The 20,154-nt window shown below is 41.3% G+C and overlaps 1 protein-coding gene across 1 annotated transcript in view; it reads left to right on the forward strand.

The window, feature by feature from the left end:
* Positions 1-20,154, forward strand: part of gbe1a (glucan (1,4-alpha-), branching enzyme 1a) — a 158,866-nt gene that overhangs the window by 12,681 nt on the left and 126,031 nt on the right. The window contains exon 2 of the mRNA XM_084074745.1: positions 19,346-19,515. Coding sequence (XP_083930871.1) covers positions 19,346-19,515 — 170 coding nt within the window. The remainder of the gene's footprint in view (positions 1-19,345; positions 19,516-20,154) is intronic.

The following is a 20,154-nucleotide window of genomic DNA, read 5'->3' on the forward strand; positions in this document are numbered from 1 at the left end:
ATATGTATTTGGCCGCGGACCCCCATCTCAAAATATTTTGTTCCAGGGACCCCCCAAAAGCAAAGATTTGAGTTACAAATGTCCGCTTTAAAAATATATATATTCAGAGATTTGCACAAATGTTCACGATCATGTTCAAAAATAGCAGATCTACAAGCTCATAGCGCGGCACTCGGTGCCGCGCTATGAGCTTGTATATCTGCTATTTTTGAATAGCTTAAGTATAAAAGGTTAAAATGACTGTGATGCTACATTAACACATTTTGCTGGGGACCCCCTGGAACCCCCCCAAGGACCCCTGGGGGTCCCCGGACCCCACTTTGGGAACCAATGCCATACAGTGCCCACAGCCCACAGCCGTAAACACCAGAACATGTTCAAAGACAACGTGCAGCGTGTGACGTGCGTTGAGTTGAATGCACACAGATGGATGGCCACAGCAGCAGTAGACAACATGTGTTTATTAGAGACAAATTATCGGAAATTAGCACGCACAAATAAACATGCACAGTGACAAGCGCTTTACTATAACCTATTCTTTATTTGAGGAACCCTAAATATACGGGAATGTATGCATTTATTCAGAGAGATAAAACCAGTGGCACCAAAAATCACTATATTTTAAAGTTTCCCCTAAATTTCTCAAATGAGGACTTCTGGGGAGCTCATGTTTCTTTCAGGGGAGCCGACACTCTTTCACTACAAATACTGTTTGAATTTTGCAAGGTCATGGGAATTAGATGAGTGAATTTTAACTCGGCATGGATTTATAATTTCAAAGGAATGTGTTATGTCCTAGTGTGTCATAATTGCAGTGCTGAATAGTGTGAGCTTGTAGCTTGAAAGTAGTGTAGCCTCAACATACCCAGAGGTAAAATGTGTCTTTTCTTTGGCTCTCATATCTTACTTACACATACTTTGTACTTTGAGCAGAACTTGCACAACAAGTGCATAGGGTGCATGACTTTGTTGCTGCTCTACGTTCCTGCCTATGCATATATAATTATGTATTTGCTGTTTGTTCTGTGTACTGGATGCTGGATACACAGAATCAAAGCCTTAGCAAGGGTTTGTGTGAATGTGCTAGAGTAAACTTTTCACCTGCTGTTGTTACCCTCAAGTTTCCATAGAAGCGGGTTTACAGATGCCATGAACAAACGCAAAACTTGCCTTACGTTTACACGCGCACCACCACTACACACATGAAAAGATAGACGTTATATACCTACTAGGAGCCTTGTATAAACACACATTTTGACCCACTTAAACCCTGTATATTTGAGCTCATAGTTCTATGACAAGGTCTGCATACTGTAAATGTGCTAAATCCCCTCCTTTCTCCCTCTACAGTACATAAAATCTCTAAAGCGAAAATTGCGGATCTACAAGCTCCCAACGCGCAGAGCGCTGCGACGTTGAGAGTTTGTAGATCTGCAATTTCAGCTAATATTCACATATTTTCCCCAAATGTTATGCATTATTACATGCCCAGAATAGGGATGCTCGGGTTCAAGTCGTTAAGCCTTGAGCAGATGTAATGTTACAGTAAAAAAAGAAGAAAAAAGTGTGTGAACAGTACTTAATAAAACTACACAGACGTGTGCACAGGTGAATTCAGATCCTACATAGACCTTTATTAAGGAAGATTTGAATTTGCTCCTAACGGTTCAGTACTGTTGAGAATGTACGCTCTGTGATGCTGTGGCCTACAGGACTTGTAAAGGCCGCTTTATTAGAATTCACAGCAACTAGTGTGTAAGATAGAATTTCTCCGACCTCATTTAGGAGCAGAGTTTTCCATTAGTCGAGTGTTGGTGCTGCTTGCTTAACCAAGGGGAAAATGGGTTTTTAAAACTGCCACTCCTGAATATGTTCTCTCTGTGTGTGTGTGTGTGTGTGTGTGTGTGTGTGTGTGTGTGTGTGTGTGTGTGTGTGTGTGTGTGTGTGTGTGTGTGTGTGTGTGTGTGTGTGTGTGTGTGTGTGTGTGTGTGTGTGTGTGTGTGTGTGTGTGAGAGTCTTGTGTGAGTGCCTATGTGGACTTGCATGTGTATTGTACGCGCCAAAGTGTGGGCGCAGACTCCTTGTGTTTGTGTTCATGCCTCTGTGTGCGCGACTGAATGCACATGTTCTGAATGGAGTGTGTGTGGGTGTTCTGTACAACATAGAGCACCATTTCAACGTGGCACCTGTCTGATGGATTGGGTGCTGATGATAGGGGTCAGCAGGGAGGGGAGGGGGGGTGCCACTCCAGCCTGGGTTTAGAACAGGCTTTTAAACGCCCTGTTGCAGTGTGGTTAATTTGTGGGGCTGGAGTAGACGGCAAATGGGGTGTGCCACCAAAAGGTCATTAGACCCCACATTAGAGAGAAAATGCTTTCCATCAAATGTGAGCGAAGTGGTTTTCCCAGCACCAAACATCTATTCTTTTTTCCTGAAGTGGCTTGTTTAACCCGTTAGTCAGTGATTGCTGTTCCTTTAACTTGATCAAACCTATCCTGGGCTAGCCTATAACCTTCCTAAAGTAACTTAAACACATGAACGTCAGCCTCCCTACATTTTGGGCATGTCATAATAGAGCCTATGCGTGTGACATCATCGTACCCGGAGGTTATGCGGGAACGCCTACCGAGTGGCAAAAAAATATTTTTCTGGCCTTGACAGTCCATACATCCAAACAGAAAAGTCCTATCTGATTGTATTAAACAATGTTAAACTCACCAACATGGCAGCTGTACGGAAAGCTTGAATTATCCTCTTTCTATCTGCAAAGTTTTTGCAGATAGCTTATGAGCTACTTTTTGTCAATAAATTCTGTACAGGTGATTATATTTCTAAGTATCAGAGTTTGGAAGCGCACGTTTTCAATAACCCAACGTCCTGCTGCGTCCTGCATTATGTGCAATTTAGAAACAGGTGGTAAGCAGGACCGTTGAGTGATTTCCAACAGTGTCCCGGTGGAAAAGTGACGCATGTGCATACTCTCTATTGGCGAACATACTGCAAAAATTGCCAACAATGTAATGTAACAATGCAAAAAGCAGATCTACAAACACAACACATCACTACGCATTGTGAGCTTGTAGATTGGTATTTTTGTAATTTCACATACAGTACAACGAAGTATCTAGGGTTTAAATGGCTAAAGGCCAAGCAAGGCTAATTTAGTTGCAGGGTGGTAAAAGCTAATCATATGGAATTAATATCTAGTCAGTGCATATTATCTTTTCATAAACATTCTACCAAATTATGTGCAATTTCCTTTCATAAACACACCCACACAAACAGAACGTGCTTGTTGAAGCGAGTGCGACGCTGTTTAAGGCTAGCCTGAAGCGAAAGCACCGAAGAGTATCCCAGGAAGAATGAGAAAGGCAAAAGGCTGTCGAGGGGGGGGGGGACAAACCCACACACTGAAACATGCTCATGAACACCCTTCAAGAGCATAATTTTTGAGTCTCAGTCTCCGTGGAACAATTAGATTGTAAAGGCTGAATGCCTGTCAGCACTGAGGATTAATTAATGCTACTGTAGCCTATAAGCTGAGGACAAGGGATGAGTGGGTGCTAACAACACTATGATATAACTTAACAACAACAACTTCTACCATATTTGAAAGAGAGCGTATTGTCCCACTTCCCAATACAAAATGGTCAATTATTTTTCATAATTTTACACAGACAGATAATAGACGCATTATATGGGAGACAATCCAATTTTGAGGGGACAAATATGAATAAAATGTATTGTTGAATATATAACCCAGGGTCCAAAATGTAAAATGAAATAAAAACGAAAAATAAGTTTTACCAATTAAAGACTTGGTCAAAACCTAGTACTGTATATGGCTTGATCCTATGAAGTCTGCACTGACAAAAAGCTACAATTTCAATAACATTGATGGTGTGGGCTGTGATTCAAGATTTAATAATTTATTACCATTTCAATGAAACATTTATTTGAATTTGTCTTGGTGTGTGCTCGGTGGAGACAAAAATACACAAACATCGGCATAAAACATAAAAATACTCCCAACAAATTAAATAAAACACAAGTGTCTGGTGCATTAAACACCCCACTAGGGGACACAATTAAGTTAAGTTCATGCCCTCAATTAATGATGAGGGATTGGGCCTGAGGCTCAGGATATGTGCTGTTACAGAAGAGTATGTTTGGTTTTAATCCTTCATAATGGGACAAAATGTGCATTGGCTGGATAAAAGGGGACACTGCATGATTATTTTCAGACCCATCCTTAGGATGCAGGCGTTATAAATATCACAGATGCTGGCCAAATCTTTGAATCAATGATTTTTAATGCTGCTTTTATTACCCCATTAATCTCCTTCCTGTCATCATCGGCTGATCATTTATTTTCTTACAAGTGAATTGCTATCTCCACTTACTCTAAATACGCGTTTGCCAATATTTGTATGTACCGTATCCACATATCCCTCTCCTTATTTTGGGATGTGCGGCATGTCCCTCAAGACATTTGAGATCACTGAAGCTTACCACTACTTCTTGATCACAGTGTGGGTAAGTGTCTGGCGTTTTTCTTTTTTTCTTGGTTAGCCAATTAGATAACCATCTAACATTACATCTTCTTGAACTACATTATAATCTAGATAACTTGCTAACTAACCTAGAATTCACTTCTAGTGTTCCAACTTGCATTTATGTAGTATGTGTGATATACTGTAAATATAATGAGTGAGGAAAAAAATAATGAGATGATTTATCAGAACAACCACAAAAAGGACTGTCATCAATTTGGGCCTGCATTTTGTAAAACAAATAAAGAAAAGAAAAAAGATTCTCTCTGCATTAATAATTTCATACGATCTCCCCCCAAAATGTTCTTTTTGATGGTTAAAGCTAGACTATGGTTTCATCAGAGGGCCAGAAGAGTCCCTGCGTCAGTATTCTGTGAAGCAGCCAGAGCAGACAGACCTGCATCCATGATCAAAAGGATTTTCTATCCCATGCGCTTCTCGGTTCTCCACTGAGGCAACAAGGTACATAGATTATAGAACAGTTTAATAGGAAAGCTATGCGTAGGCCTACGGTGCATCTCTAGAGAGGGTCATGCTAGACAATAATGCATACAGCAGGATTAATTTACATTGTCTGCATGCCACAGACTGCCTATCAGCATTTACCAGAAGGTATTGCTCTCTGACCACAATACTTTCATAGAGACTATTGGGTCCGCTGAAGAAATCATAATGTCACTGTTGATAATAGATTAAATAGAATAAGCATACTATTATGATTAAAAAAAAAACATTTTTGTCGTCAGACTCCAACACATTCTGGTAGATGTTGATAGGCAGTCAGAACAGAATCACTCGGACATAGTCACATTGTAATATAAAGTTTGTATTCCATTTTTTGTCAGATGGGGTCAAATGAATGAGGACATAGCAAGGGCAAACTTTATAGCTACTGCATGATGCAAGATCAGCATGAAGACTTCCAGGATGAGGCACCAGGGTCCATCGTCAACCCAGAAGAACTCCCCTGGATTGGATACGGTCACCTGACCGTATGCACTTGCAATGGTGATGGCATATTGGAGATAAAATGCCGCTTCAACACCAGGGACTGCTTCCTCACTAAAAGAAGCTGCAAGGATCCATCATTCTGGGAGGATGGAACAGTGGCACTGAATAAAGACCAACCACAAGCTCATGTATCAAGTACAATCTCAAATGCATGTTGCAGAGATGAGACTAAACTCTCTGTTGTTACACTTGAAATATGAAATGATAGGTATATTGTATCGCTATTGAGATATTTGGCACAAATATTGAGGCATGTCCATATTGTGCGGGCTGCTACTGCGCGGGCATGTGCACACCCTCCAGTAGCACCTAGACTAAGTTATTATGACTTACTGGTTTATTGTGTCCGCCAGAGACTATGTTTTGAACCCTGTCCGTCCGTCCGTCCGTCCGTGTGTCTGTCTGTGAACAGCTCATCTCTGGCACTGACGATGGTAGCGAAACTGTGCAGGCACACTCCCTGGATGCCACAACAGAACCTCTGCCCCGAATTTTTCAGATCGGCCTGTTATAGCGCTACCAGGAGGTATATTTTTGCACATTCCCACCAGGCCGAGGAAGAAATGTCACTTGAATTTTTTGAAATCAGCCTCATGGTGGCGCTATAACAGGCCAATTTGTGTATTTACTTATAACTGCACCGATCTGCTTAAAATTTTGTATGCGCACTTCCTAGAGGCCAGGGAAAAACCTTTGCCCTGCATTTTCACATCTGCCTTTTATAGTGCCACCAGGAGGCTGACTTATGTAAAACATTTTTCTTTATATTATTCCTTCAGATTGTATCCAAATTTTACGCAAATCGGTACACATTCTCTCTAGTCATGTGATCAAGACAGATCTGTCCGATTCTGCATATTCCATCAACATTGTTGGCCCACAATAACCTACCTGCCCTGGTGGAGACCTGTGCTCTGAGGAGCACTTTTTCTAGTTAACAATGAATTCACTAAGAGCAATGCATTTCACTGCCACCTATTTTTATTGCAAAGGATATTAATGGGCAGCTTCCATGCATAAAAACAAACAATCCAATTTATCTACAGTTCATTGATTGTTATTTGTTACACTGGCTGGGTACACAATGTTTCTGAAACTCGTGCTATTTTGAGCGGACACCAGATGGTTAAATGTTGCACAAAGCACAGCAATCTCTGACCATCTTGTAGATGTAAGATGTACGCTCTCCTGGAGGTGCAGTCTGGCAGAGAGAGATGGGTATTGTGCATTGTACGATGGTGTACTTGTTCCTCACGAGACCAATGACCCTTTCAACGTGGCTCTGAACAGCTGCTAGTCCCCTCGTATAGTCTCAAGTTCACTTGGGTGCAGTTGCCGTTTCCCTTTACTGAAGGCAGTTATTTTGAGATGAGCATCGTACAAGCCCACAGCATCTCCTGTGGTGAACCCTCCATCTGCTAGGACCACATCACCAGGTGACAGACTTTCCAGATAGCCGCAGTTTTGTGTGATGCCCCCACCACCACCACTAGCCACAAATAGTATGACTCCCTGTGGAGATATTGATACCTTTACTTAACAGTTCAACAGCCTGATGACAGGTGGTGTCGTCAGGCAGGACCTTTGCTCTACCTGGGGATTATACCAGGGACAAGTGACTTGGACTTTTTCCTCGCTCTTCCTCATGGACCTACTTGCGGATTATACCAGTGTACCAGTCTACCTTATGTGGATTATGTGGTCGACACGCACTGACATTTTGTACCTTAATCCCATGTACAACGCACTGACTTTTGTCTTTTTTGTGTGTTTTTCTAGCACCTTAACTCCATAGTGTATCATGCACAGTATGCATCTGCTGCTATGCTCACATACCTTATATCTTATCTCAGGTACTATATGTGAATATGTAGATAATTTGTTTGTTTTCTTTGATTGATCTCCTTTCCCGCTTGCCCCCCCCCTTCTTCCCTTTCTTTTTTTCTATGGAAATAACAATACGATGGGAACTATGCACGAAAACGAATTTCACCCACTGTTTTACTTTTGTAAACCTGTGATGTGACAATAAAGCTCTGATTCTGATTCTGAACAGTATCATGATGCTTATATACTCTGAATACGTTTGCGATTGGGGACAGGGCTCTTATGTTCTTATAGGCCTCTCAATGAACACTTGGCTTTTTTCCATTGGGATCCTTCGTACTCAATTCATTGAGAAAAAAAGGCTGATGATAAAAAAAATGTATACCCTCCCAGGTTATACGAGGCTCACACTGCAAGTTTGAGGCCGTTTGGTTGGGCGGCGTCCGAGTTATGCCCAAGGCACACAGACGCTCATATTATCTATATATATATCTCTGTTGTCCGGCAGGAACCAGCTAACTCCAAAATGTTCATTTTTCAGGAAATGAAAAAAAAAAAAAAAATGGAGTTAGGAGGTTTTGTTCATCATTGATAAGAACAGCTGAATGGACCTCCAAGCTCACAATGAGGTTGGAGGTCAAAAGGGGGTGGAGCCTGGAGTCAGTAAAACCAGCTAACTCCACCCCCCTTTGGTGGAGTTTGCTGGTTTAGCAGAAAGTTTGAGGATCCAATGGAGTTAGCTGCTTTTGTCAGAAGCACTTTTTAACACTTTTCCTACCTAATAAAGAATAAAGAATAAATAGAACTGATTTATGGAAAAAATGCAAAAGCGGGAAAAAAAAATTGAGTTGGCTGGTTCCTGCCGGACAGCAACGAATATATATATATATATATATATATATATATATAATATTATATTTAAAATGTATCGTATATGCGGGCATACATGCATACATACAGTAGGTACACAGGTTTCGTGAATTAATAGATGGATTGATAACAAATATATATATAAACCTGTGAGCCCAGGTCTCGCCTTTAGGTTTGCGTAGGATGGAGGGCCAGTTAAGTCCTGCACCATGTCATCGTTGTCTTCGAAGGCCTCCTGCTTGAAGGATAACGCGTCAACTTTGTCCCTGAGCTGATAGAACTCTGCCCTCTGTCTGGTACAGGCTTCTGTCAATTTTCTTCACAGTTGCTCGGCAGGCTTCACTGGAGCATGATACACCATTCTTAGTATGGAGCAGTGGCGGAAAAAGTACTAAAATGTTTTACTTAAGTAAAAGTATCAATACTGCAGTGTAGAAATACTCTGTTACAAGTAAAAAGTAAAAGTACAAAAGTATTGGCATCAAAATATACTTAAAGTACCAAAAGTAAAGGTACTCATTATGCAGAATGTCCAATTTCACAAGTTCAAAATGTGTAAAAAATCTTTTGAAAATAGCAGATCTACAAGCTCACAATGCGTCGCATCGCGACGCATTGTGAGCTTGTAGATTGGCTATTTTCAAATGGCCGAAATCATCAAGTATTGTATTTTGATGATAATATTAATAATAATTCTTGAACTTTCAGATGGGGCTCCGTGATCTAATACATCAATTTGGGGATCCTTCACATGAAAATGTTTGAGAAACAATGCTGTACTGTACAGAGAGGCTGGGCTGTAATTAAAATATGTAGATACATTATGAGTGGGAGTAGGCTGGAAGACTCATCTTGAAAAATTTGAAAGATTTTTTTAATCATTTTTAGAGTTTATTTTTCTTTCTTTTTTCACCGATCTTCTCTTCTGGGGGTCCCTGGCACAAAATCATTTCAAATGAGCTTCTGCGGCCTTCATCACTGTGGGGGTCCTTGACATGAAAGCGTTTGAGAAACTGTACAGTATAGGCTGAGCTGTAATTAAAATATGTATTGTAGTCGATACATTTTGAGCGGCAGATTCTTCTGAAAGAGCACCAGACAACCACAAGGTCCCCTTCAGAGAGACATATTGTGCTGAAATCAAAGAGAAGCAGTTTTGTGGGGCCCGCTGGTGTCTGAAGTGGTGCGTTGAAGTACAGAGACCGATTTGACGCAGGGTGAACTGAGTTGCAGTCAATTGAGTTTGGTTCATACGCTAGAGTTCTGGCGACGGTAAAAAAAGAACAGTGTTGTATGTGAAAAATCAATACAGATGCAGCAAACTTAAATATGCGTCCAACGGTGCAAGGCACTGCAGCATTCCGCAATATTTTGAGCGTGTCCTGTAGGACGACACATGGAAATCGCTTGGGGGGGGGGGGCGCTCGCATCTCATGCTCACCCTATCAATCAAAAGAGTTTGCGTGTTCAAAAACAGAGGGGCCCATGGGGGCGTGCTCTCCTCTTAACCCATTAAGACCTGAGGCCGATTATAAAAATGTTTTATAAATCCTAACGCTTTAAAAAATATATATATATTCAAAGATTTGCACAATTTGTCGCGATTTTACAAAAATAGCAGATCTACAAGCTCGTACGCTATGAGCTTGTATATCTGCTATTTTTGAATAGCCTAAATAAATGTAAAAGTGACACAGATGCGTTCCCGGTCTTAATGGGTTAAAGGTTATTCATACATGACTTAAACGTTGTATGCACACATACAGTATGTACACACTAAGCACGCCCTTTGTGACCATCTACTGTATACCTCTCACTTTCTCTGTACAGTATGGCTCTCTCGACTGTCCTTTCTCTTAAAATCCACGCTTTTCCTTCAAATTTGATCTGACTTTATAGACTTCAAAGACTTTAAAGGGCTTGGATCCAGTATGTTTGCCATATTATTTCAGTGGTTGCAGATCGCTGTGTAATTCCTTCCAGCATCTGTTCCCAAAGGGAATAGAAAAACAAGGCCTTTTATCCCACTCTTATTTTCAAAAGCATTATTATAATAGCAGTTAGCCTTTAAAACTGAAGAGAAGTTTGAGTGAATGAAGAGAAAAGTTCACACACTGTGCATATCATTTACCAGCTTTGATAATTAAAGGGCAACTTTGTTGATTTTTGACCTTAATCTTATCATTCAGTTGTGGGGAGGACATGTAAAATTGCCATGTCATAGCCTATTTATTCACAAAGACAATGAGAAAACTGCATTTTAACCGTGCTTATTGCTCAAATAAGCTCTAATATAACACATTACCGAGCAGTACAACATGAATCCACGTTGTTTAATGGCAATACAAATCTTTAATAAAACAGCCTAATGTTAGATTGTTAGATTAGTACACAATATGACTTTGTCTTTTGCCTTACAAAGTTGTTTCTCCACATCTAAAACAACCTTTGATATACCGCCACACCTGTACTTCTGAGACTTTCTTGACAACATGGGGAGGGAGCTGTCACTGTTTTCCCGCTGTGTTTTGGTTCCTTTGCTGACCATATTAACTCTCCTGTGTCTCCTTAGCCGAGAATTCGACCGCACTATCAAAGCAGATGTGTTTGGCGGCTGGGTTTCATACATGTTTGACATGGTGAGTTCCTTAACCTATTAAAACCGGGAACGCATCTGCGTAACCACTTAAACCATTATTTTATTCTTTGGCTATTCAAAAATAGCAGATATACAAGCTCATAGCACGGCACCGAGTGCCGCGCTATGAGCTTGTAGATCTGCTATTTTTGCAAATCTTTGAATATATATCTTTTTTAAAGCAACATTTTTTTACTCAAATTTTTGCTTCTGGCGGGTCCCTGGAACAACATATTTTGAGATGGGGGGGTCCGCGGCAAAATACATATCATTTTGGGGGCCCTTGACATGAAAAGGTTTGAGAATCACTGATTCTAGCAACTTAAGTTTTTTCAAAAAACTGTTAGGATTTAGAAGACATTTGTAGAATCCCCAGAAGCAAAGATTTTAGTTACAAATGTTTGCTTTAAAAATATATATATTCAAAGACTTGCACAATTTTTCATGATTTTTCAAAAAAATAGCAGCTCTACAAGCTCTGTGCCGCGCTATGAGCTTGTAGATCTTGTATATCTGCTATTTTTGAATAAGTATAAGATAATGGTTGAAGTGGTTAGAATCTAAAATGACAGACAGCTTTCCCGGTCTTAATGGGTTAATCAAATCTTACTGAACTCTGAACATGTCAAGATTGTGCTTGGTTAGAGTGGTCACATGTGGCGCCAGTTCAGCCTGCCTTGCCAGTGTAGCTGTGCTGATTGATCAGCTGCAGTATAAACCATGGGGGAAATATGGCTTTGTTAGGGAAGGGAATCAAGGATCCGAATGATTATTAGAGAGTTAGAATGTTTGCCTCCGAGCATATCAATGACTTTGATCAATGCAGGCAGGTTTTTCGGACAGTTGCTCATCAGACATCATGTGTCTACACTAGGCCTGTCACAATTATTACATAATCGTGTAAGCGCTGTTATTTGAGATAATCGCAATTATTTTTGCTTAATCGTCAAAATCGTCTCCATGTTGAAAACCTTTCGTACATTTTCAAATATTTAAAAAGTCTAGTCTACACTGCTGATAAGGAGCGTTGTGATGCGTTTGTTTTTGCAGCATGGTCCGCAGTTTACAGTGTATGCATTCAAATGTTTCTTATTTCTGTATCTTCAAAACTTCAAACAAAGTTATCACATGGAGACATGGTGACTTAATAAGCTGAATTAATTGCATACAAATACACTGTAACCTATGCCATATCATAATTAAGACTTCAAAATTGCATCTTATCTCAATGCATAAATAATGCATAAAGTGAGACAAGTACAGTATAAGCGGGAGCAGGCCGCTTTACAGTAGCATTACACCAATACTATAAAAAAAGTCAGGTTGGAGAACGCAGGAGTGGAGTGGACTGCCTGCTCTCCTCACTGGATGCCTCAGAAAAGTATGTTCCAGTTCTACACGACCCTCATTGAGTACGTCCTCACCTCATCCAGCACCGTCTGTTAAGGATAGAAGCAGAATACACTAGATCAGAGGTTCCCAACCAACGGTGTATATATTTAACCAGCTACTTTGCCTTATAAGTTGGATGTGTGTTAGCTTCCTTTTGGCTGCCTAGCATTCCCCTCACAGCATCACAGTCCTCTCCTACACTGCGCAAGCCAACAGCCTAACCCCAGTTGTCGCACCGTAGCTGAAACAACTGATATCTCGTAGGACCATTGAGACACACACACACACACACACACACACACACACACACACACACACACACACACACACACACACACACACACACACACACACACACACACACACACACACACACACTAGAAGTCAAGGATATAGAGGCCACAAGGACTCAAAAACAAAAAGTCAGCTAAACCGATGGAAAGACATTGATGGAGAGATATAGCAATATTCCAGGCGGACAGAGGTGGTGTTACTCACTGGGGGGTTCACTGCCAGTGTTGCCATGTCTGCTTTGGGCTTGTTTTTCTGCACAGTCGCTTGTAAATATTGGAAGTTGCGGGTTTGCGTTTTTTTGGGCTTTTAAAGTGTAGTTGCTTATTTGGGAGCTCCCAAATTAATATGTAATCCCACGCGTACCCCAATCTGAAAACATTTTGTGCCAGGGACCCCCTTTACCAGATGTGTGTTGTTAAAATGTATCAAAAATGTTTAATTATTTTTTGCTTTTTTCCACAACATTCTTTTGAAAATGGCTGATCTTCAACACAGATCAGCCACCTGTGTCACAACGCGTTGTGAGCTTGTAGATCGTCTATTTTCAAATAGCCGATTCATATAGGTTTAAAGTGCTCATGTGTTAGTCACTAATTTTGGGCTTGTTTTCAAAACCTGGTTGCTTATTTCTCTCGCAGAATCTGGCAACACTGCATGCTGTCGACAAACACTGAGTCACTATGAGCCTGGACTTTATATCCATAGAGAAAAAAAAATACAAAGTGACTTTATATTTTTAGAGTGGTGACAGAGAGGGAGTGACTTTGTACTGACAGAAAGAGAGAGGGGATAGATTGTGGAGAAAAAAGGGACTTTATGCTCTGAGAGAGACAGGAGAGAGAGGGAGAAAGAAAGAAAGAATGACATTGTACTGACGGACAAAGACTGAGGGGAGAGATGGAGGAAAAATTGATTTAATTCCAGAGAGTCAAGACAGAGGGAGAGGACAAAGTGAAAGACCTGGAGAGACGCGGGGGCATTGCTCTTATGTCACAGACATGAGAGACATGCACACACACACACACGCACACGCACACGCGCACACACACACACACACACACACACACACACACACACACACACACACACACACACACACACACACACACACACACACACACACACACACACACACACACACACACACACACACACACACACACACACACACACACCACCAATTCTCTTCCATGTGGAGTGAGATGTAGCATAATGTACTGTGTTCTGTTGTATAACCCTTGAATTTCCCTCTGGACTGAATGTGAGTGACTGCCTGGGGGTCTGTGGTCGTTGGATCACATTGCAGCTACGTTTGTGGAATAGAGTGATTCAGATTTCTACAGAGAGTTTATGCATCTTCTTTCTTGATGTCATGGAGGAGGATTTTTATCCATTTCTGATGGTAGTGCTATGGAACTGAAGACATGGCTCAGATGTTGATGGTTAGGGGTAATTTGTTTCACACGGCGGTGTCATGCACAGAAAATAGACGATCTTCAAGCTCAAAACGTATCGTAGTGAACAAGATTTTTTTGGCAGAATTTCCTCTTTTGTCAACAAAAGTGCTCTCAAGACTCTTGCCGAAGCCCTCATTCAATCCCACTTTGACTATGCTTGCACCTCTTTGTTATCCAAGTTTTCAAAACAAACTGATTCGACTACTTAGGCCTAAAGCCAATGACCCACCCAATTCCAACACATGTTGCTAGTCTGGGATGGCTCAGGGTAGAAGACAGGGTTAAGCAATTAAAATGGGATAGCTTTTTAAGATAGTCAAAGGGGCTCTGCCCTCAACGCCCTCAATAACCTCATACCTGACTAACTTCTCCAAAGCAAGTGACACCCATAGCCACAATACTAGAGGGAGCGACAACGATCTGGTACCACCCATCTATAGAACAAACATGGGAAAATTCTCATTCTACTACTAAAAGTGGATGCCCCGACACCATCCCTTAAAACATTTGGATCACTGGCTTCTTTCAAAACAGGCCTGAAAATCCATGTTTCAGGAGACCACAAGGGGAGGTAAACTACATTTTCCCACAGAAAGGAGGTGACATGTTTTCCCTTTTCTCCTTTGTACATATAGTGTTTTATATTTGTTGATGATATGTATTGTTGTTATTTTTATGCTATGTTGATGAATTGAATATATAAGACTACAATGGAAACAAGGGGATTTTTTGTGTTATCCTTTTAGCCTTAATGTCTGACTGTACCTCGTGCTGTTGACATTTCTGACTAATAAAGTATTCAATCAATCAGCGTGAGCTTGTAGAGCTGCTATTTTTGGTGTGTGACACTGCGCACAACCAAGTATTAATAAGGTATCACAGCTGACAGCCACGCAGCAAACCTGTGCTCGCTTTTCGAAGAACTCAAAATTACATTTGCATTTGATTTGCTCTGGCTATGGTGTCGAGATAAAACAAAAAAAATCTGTCTATCCTCCCGTGAAAAGTAGCTCGTAAATTACGTGGTGTGTGTTTTTTTTCTAACCACTTTCTTTTCTTTTGCCTTAAGCTTCCACCAAAGTTTGCTCAACTTTTTTCTGCCGTCTTCTCCCTTTGTATTTGAAATGAAAGCAAGTGCAGCCTTGGGCTCTCTCACTGTATCATGGGATTGTCTGCGCAACTCTTTTGTACTCTTCAAGTGTGCCTCATCTTCCACATCTTTCTACCCTCTCATAAACCCCCCCCCCCCGGATCATGTTCAGAACACTGTAGACTCTGTGAGGGTGTGCATATACCATATGCACATGCATACAGTATGTGTCCTTGCGACAGCGTGATCGTCTGTGCTTGTGCAATTGTGCTTGACTGAATAGTGTGTGGTTTTTTTAGTGGGTGAACACCATCTTTAATGTCATCTTGGCAGGCATTAGACAGTAAGAGAGAGTATTAAGTACTGTACATTTACAGTACTACTACTTTCGCTCTCTCTCTCTCTCTCTGTGCTGTGTCTCATTTTTAATCAATTCACAATTTCACCCGCGCCTTTGTGCGTGTTTGATCTTCTATCACATGAGAAAAGAAAGGGGATAAAAATGTTCTGATAGAATGTATTTAAAACTCACAAAAAGGACAAGAATATATATGTTCATGTTGAGGAAACATGTCAATGTTATGAAATATTTAGGCTTAGAGATGTTTTCCTATATGGAACAATGCTCGTCCTGTATTATTTATTGTTTATTGTTTGAAACCTCGTTGTAGAGTTCAGTGGAAAACAATGTTTCATGTTTTTAAGTGCAAGTACAGTATCTACTTAAATTTTAACACTTATATTGGCATTTGAACAAAACACTTTGCAATCTCTAATAATACAAACGCCTTAAAGGGTCGGGGAGGGGTTTGGTATATTAATATTATTATGGTATATTATATCGTTTTCTCTGCTTTGTTGCAGCTACAGTATGTTCTAGCAAACCACCTAGCCTTTGCATTGTGTACTTCTCATTGTTCAGTACATTTGTATTTGTTGTTTGGGCCATAGTTTGCCTCTATAGCGTACCACTCTATCCTTCTATCCTTCTTCATGTAGTTTCTGCCACACTGGATGCCTTACGGCACTTTGCTGTAAGTATAACGCAAATCAAATATAATTATTAATTAATATTGGATAAACCGCGGGTGAAATAATGCGGCAAATAAATTAATGACATCTATCTATAGGCCTATTATAGCTTTTAAAAAGCACAAAATCTCGGCGTGCATGGGTTTGTAGTATTTTAATAATACGTCATTTTCCATCAGGCACAAATTAGCCGCCTACTACACGTGCATTTGCTTGCAAGGGGTCCTTCCACCAAACAAAACACAGTAACACAGCTATAGCGACAGAGAAACTTAATGGAGAATTTAAAACAAAATAAAAAAAGAAGGAAGGAATAACACTTTGCCGTGGGAGTGATTTAGTGAATTTCTGAACCTTGCCGACGACTGGACATGTCTTATGAAAAGTTGCGAAGTGAGACAGCGATGGAATGCGAAGGGCTCGCTGTTACCATGGATATGTATTATATACAGTCACTACATCGGTGATGGCGACAGTGATGAGTGACATTGTTTTTACAAGTACGTAATGTATCCACATAGAATCCCATGTGCGTCCTTGCGGTGCGGTCTGTACGGATCTATAAATAGGATGATATAATTAATGCTGTTGGATGACAGATGGATAATGAACGTGTACATGGCCTACTAGAAGTGAGGGCATACAATTGCCAGGGTCCATCTCCCTGTCTCTTTGTCTCTCTCTGTCTCTCTTCTGGCTTCTCAGACCTCACACTCCTGGCCTAGCTTTGGACTTCACCACATAATCTGTGTGAACCTTTTATGTTTGATATCTGTCTTACGGTGTGTTTTAACAGCGGGCGACTCTCGGGCGATCGCGGGCGACATCGTCCAAAAGATAAAGAAAGTCTATGAGAGCCGGCGATCGGGCGAAGTGGGCGGGGGGGCGATGAAAGATGGATTTTCTTTATCTTTTGGACGATGTCGCCCGGCATCGCCCGAGAGTCGCCCGCTGTTAAAGCGTACTGTTAGAGTTAACCACCTAAACCCTACTTCAGTTGACCCGGGTCCCCCAGGGGTCTGTATTTTGTTCCCTCCTTTCTCCCTCTACACCAAATCTCTTCAACGGAAATAGCCTATCACCAAACTCAACTCACTCAAGTTGTGAAGGTTGTGAGCTTGCAACTTTCACAGCCTGTGAGGTTGTTGATATTTTCGGTGATGAGATTTGGTGTAGAAGGAAAAAAGAAGGTAAACAAGTATAGAGCACTTGGGGACCCCGGTCAACCAGGTATATTTAAGTGGTTCAAACTCTCATATAATATGTAAAATGTTATCACTAATCGGTAATATTTTCAGGCTGCATTCATATGGTCAGTCACTCTGACCATATGACAGAAAATACACCATTGCCTCCAACTACCCTGCCGTTTTATGTGACTCTGGATTTTGGAGGGTTAAAATAAGTTTAGAGATGTTTTCCTATATGGAACATTGCTCGTCCTGTACTTTATTGTTTGAAACCTCCTCTTTGCATCGCTCAGTGGAAAACAATGTTTCATGTTTTTGAGTGCAAGTACAGTATCTACTTAAATTTTACCACTGATTTTGGCATTTGACCAATGCATTTGTGCAACCTTAACAAAATACTCTACAATCTCTAATAATACAAACGCCTTAAAGGGCGTTTGTATTATTTGTATTATATTATTTGTATATTTGTATTCACTCACTCACTCACTCACTCACTCACTCATACAGAAATACGCCTTTGCCTCCAACTACCCTGCCGTTTTATGTGACTCTGGATTTTGGAGGGTTAGAATAAGTTTGTCTAACGTTTTCATAATTTATTAAAGACGGGCAGAAGTGCAGTTCTCTCCCCAGCTCTCCTCGGGAGCAGTGAGCGGAGTCTGACTGCCCCACAGGGCATCTGTCTGTCTGTCTGTCTGTCTGTCTGTCTGTCTGTCTGTCTGTCTGTCTGGAACTGTAATGGCCATTTTCTTCTGCCAGGCAGCACCCAAACAGTGTTTCAAGTTGTTACACTGCACAATTCAACCATGTGTTTATTTCATGTCATGCAGGCCTGTATGCACTGTAATAAACACACACACACACACACACACACACACACACACACACACACACACACACACACACACACACACACACACACACACACACACACACACACACACACACACACACACACACACACACACACACACACACACACACACACACACAAAAATGGCTTAAAATAGCAGAGGATGATGCTGGCAGAGGGAGAGTAGCGCCCAGGATTACATAGGCAATTGGCACTGGGTGAAAAAATATGGGTTAAAAAATCGTGGGATAAAAATGATAAGAAAAAAAAAATAGCAGATGATGTGGATTGGCTTTTTTTTCTTTTGTTGGTGGTTAAGCCATTTCACAATCAAGGGGGGCTGCAGCCGGTGGCTATGGCTATTTGGAGGTCCTTGCCATGGAAAAGTTTGGGATCCCCTGCTATGCTAAGTGAAGATTAAAGGGGAGGTGGAGAATAGAGCCCAGTTGAGCTAATTAAAATTGGTTTCTTTCTTTTTTTTTCGTATCTCAATATGGAATTCTTCATATTGTTCATTAAAATGTGTCCATCATTTTGGAGAGCTCTGTATTATGTCCAGCACCACCTCAACCATCAGAACCAAAAAATAATTACCTGTATGGCTGATGGCTGATGATTGGCTGACAGATGATTTTGAATTACCTTATAAATTTAGATTACAAAGATACCACTGGTACAATTATACAGCTAAGAGCCCCCTTTCTCTGACAGCGTTCAGTGACTTCCATGTGTACTCAGTGGCATTAGCCTGATGTGGGTGGAGCAGGTCACATGTGTTTACAATTTGTGCTGGAATTGTCTTATTTCCTTGTAATAATAGTTGGTATTTTTCCCTTTACTTAGAATAAAGCTTTGGCAGATGATCCGTCCCCAGAACCATCCTGATGCCTTCTGGGGGTCACGGAAATGAATTCCGTCTATATAGGCCCAGCTGGCCGAGTGGACCCACTTAGCACTGTTCGTTCCTCTTATGATAGCAGCCTAGATGCTGCTACCATTAAAGTCATAATGGATTCTGACATTCTGAATATCATGGGATGATGGTGTAATTATTTCCTATTTCTGTATGCCTCCATCTCTATCTGCCTGACAACCTCTCTCTCTCTCTCTCTCCCCCTCCCTCCCTCCCTCCTAGGTATAAGCTGTTCCATGTTCAGCTGGCAAGGTTGGTGCAGTCTGAAGGCAGTATGGATGACTTTACCAAGGGCTTCCATTATTATGGTGTCCAGAGGCAGCCCAACAACGGCCTGATGTTTAGAGAATGGATCCCAGGAGCACAGGCCTTGTACCTGACTGGGGATTTCAGTAAGCGCCCACGCATACAGTACACATGCACGCATGCACGCACGCACGCACGCACGCACACACACACACACACACACACACACACACACACACACACACACACACACACACACACACACACACACACACACACAACACACAACACACAACACACAACACACAAACACACACAGACGAACACACAATAGGGGTGCAAGAATTCAACCACACAATTCTCAAATAGTGTAGACACTTTCGGGCAAATGCAAACATATACCATGCTTGCCAACACCAGCATATGCACACACACACACACACGCACACGCACACGCACACCACACACCACACCACACACACACACACACACACACACACACACACACACACACACACACACACACACACACACACACACACACACACACACACACACACACACACACACAGACGAACACACAATAGGGGTGCAAGAATTCAACCACACAATTCTCAAATTAACACGTATATATTCCTGGAGATTATCTGCAAATTAATGTTTCCATGGGAACAGACCAGTCGTTTAATGCATTGGCCGAAGAAATTATTACAGCTCGTTGAAAGCTTTTATTATGTGTGTGTACTGTATTTGTGTGTGTATGCCCCTGTATGTACCTGTGTGTA

Source organism: Gymnoscopelus microlampas (assembly GCF_963454915.1).
Source record: "Gymnoscopelus microlampas genome assembly, chromosome: 12".
Classification (NCBI taxonomy): domain Eukaryota; kingdom Metazoa; phylum Chordata; class Actinopteri; order Myctophiformes; family Myctophidae; genus Gymnoscopelus; species Gymnoscopelus microlampas.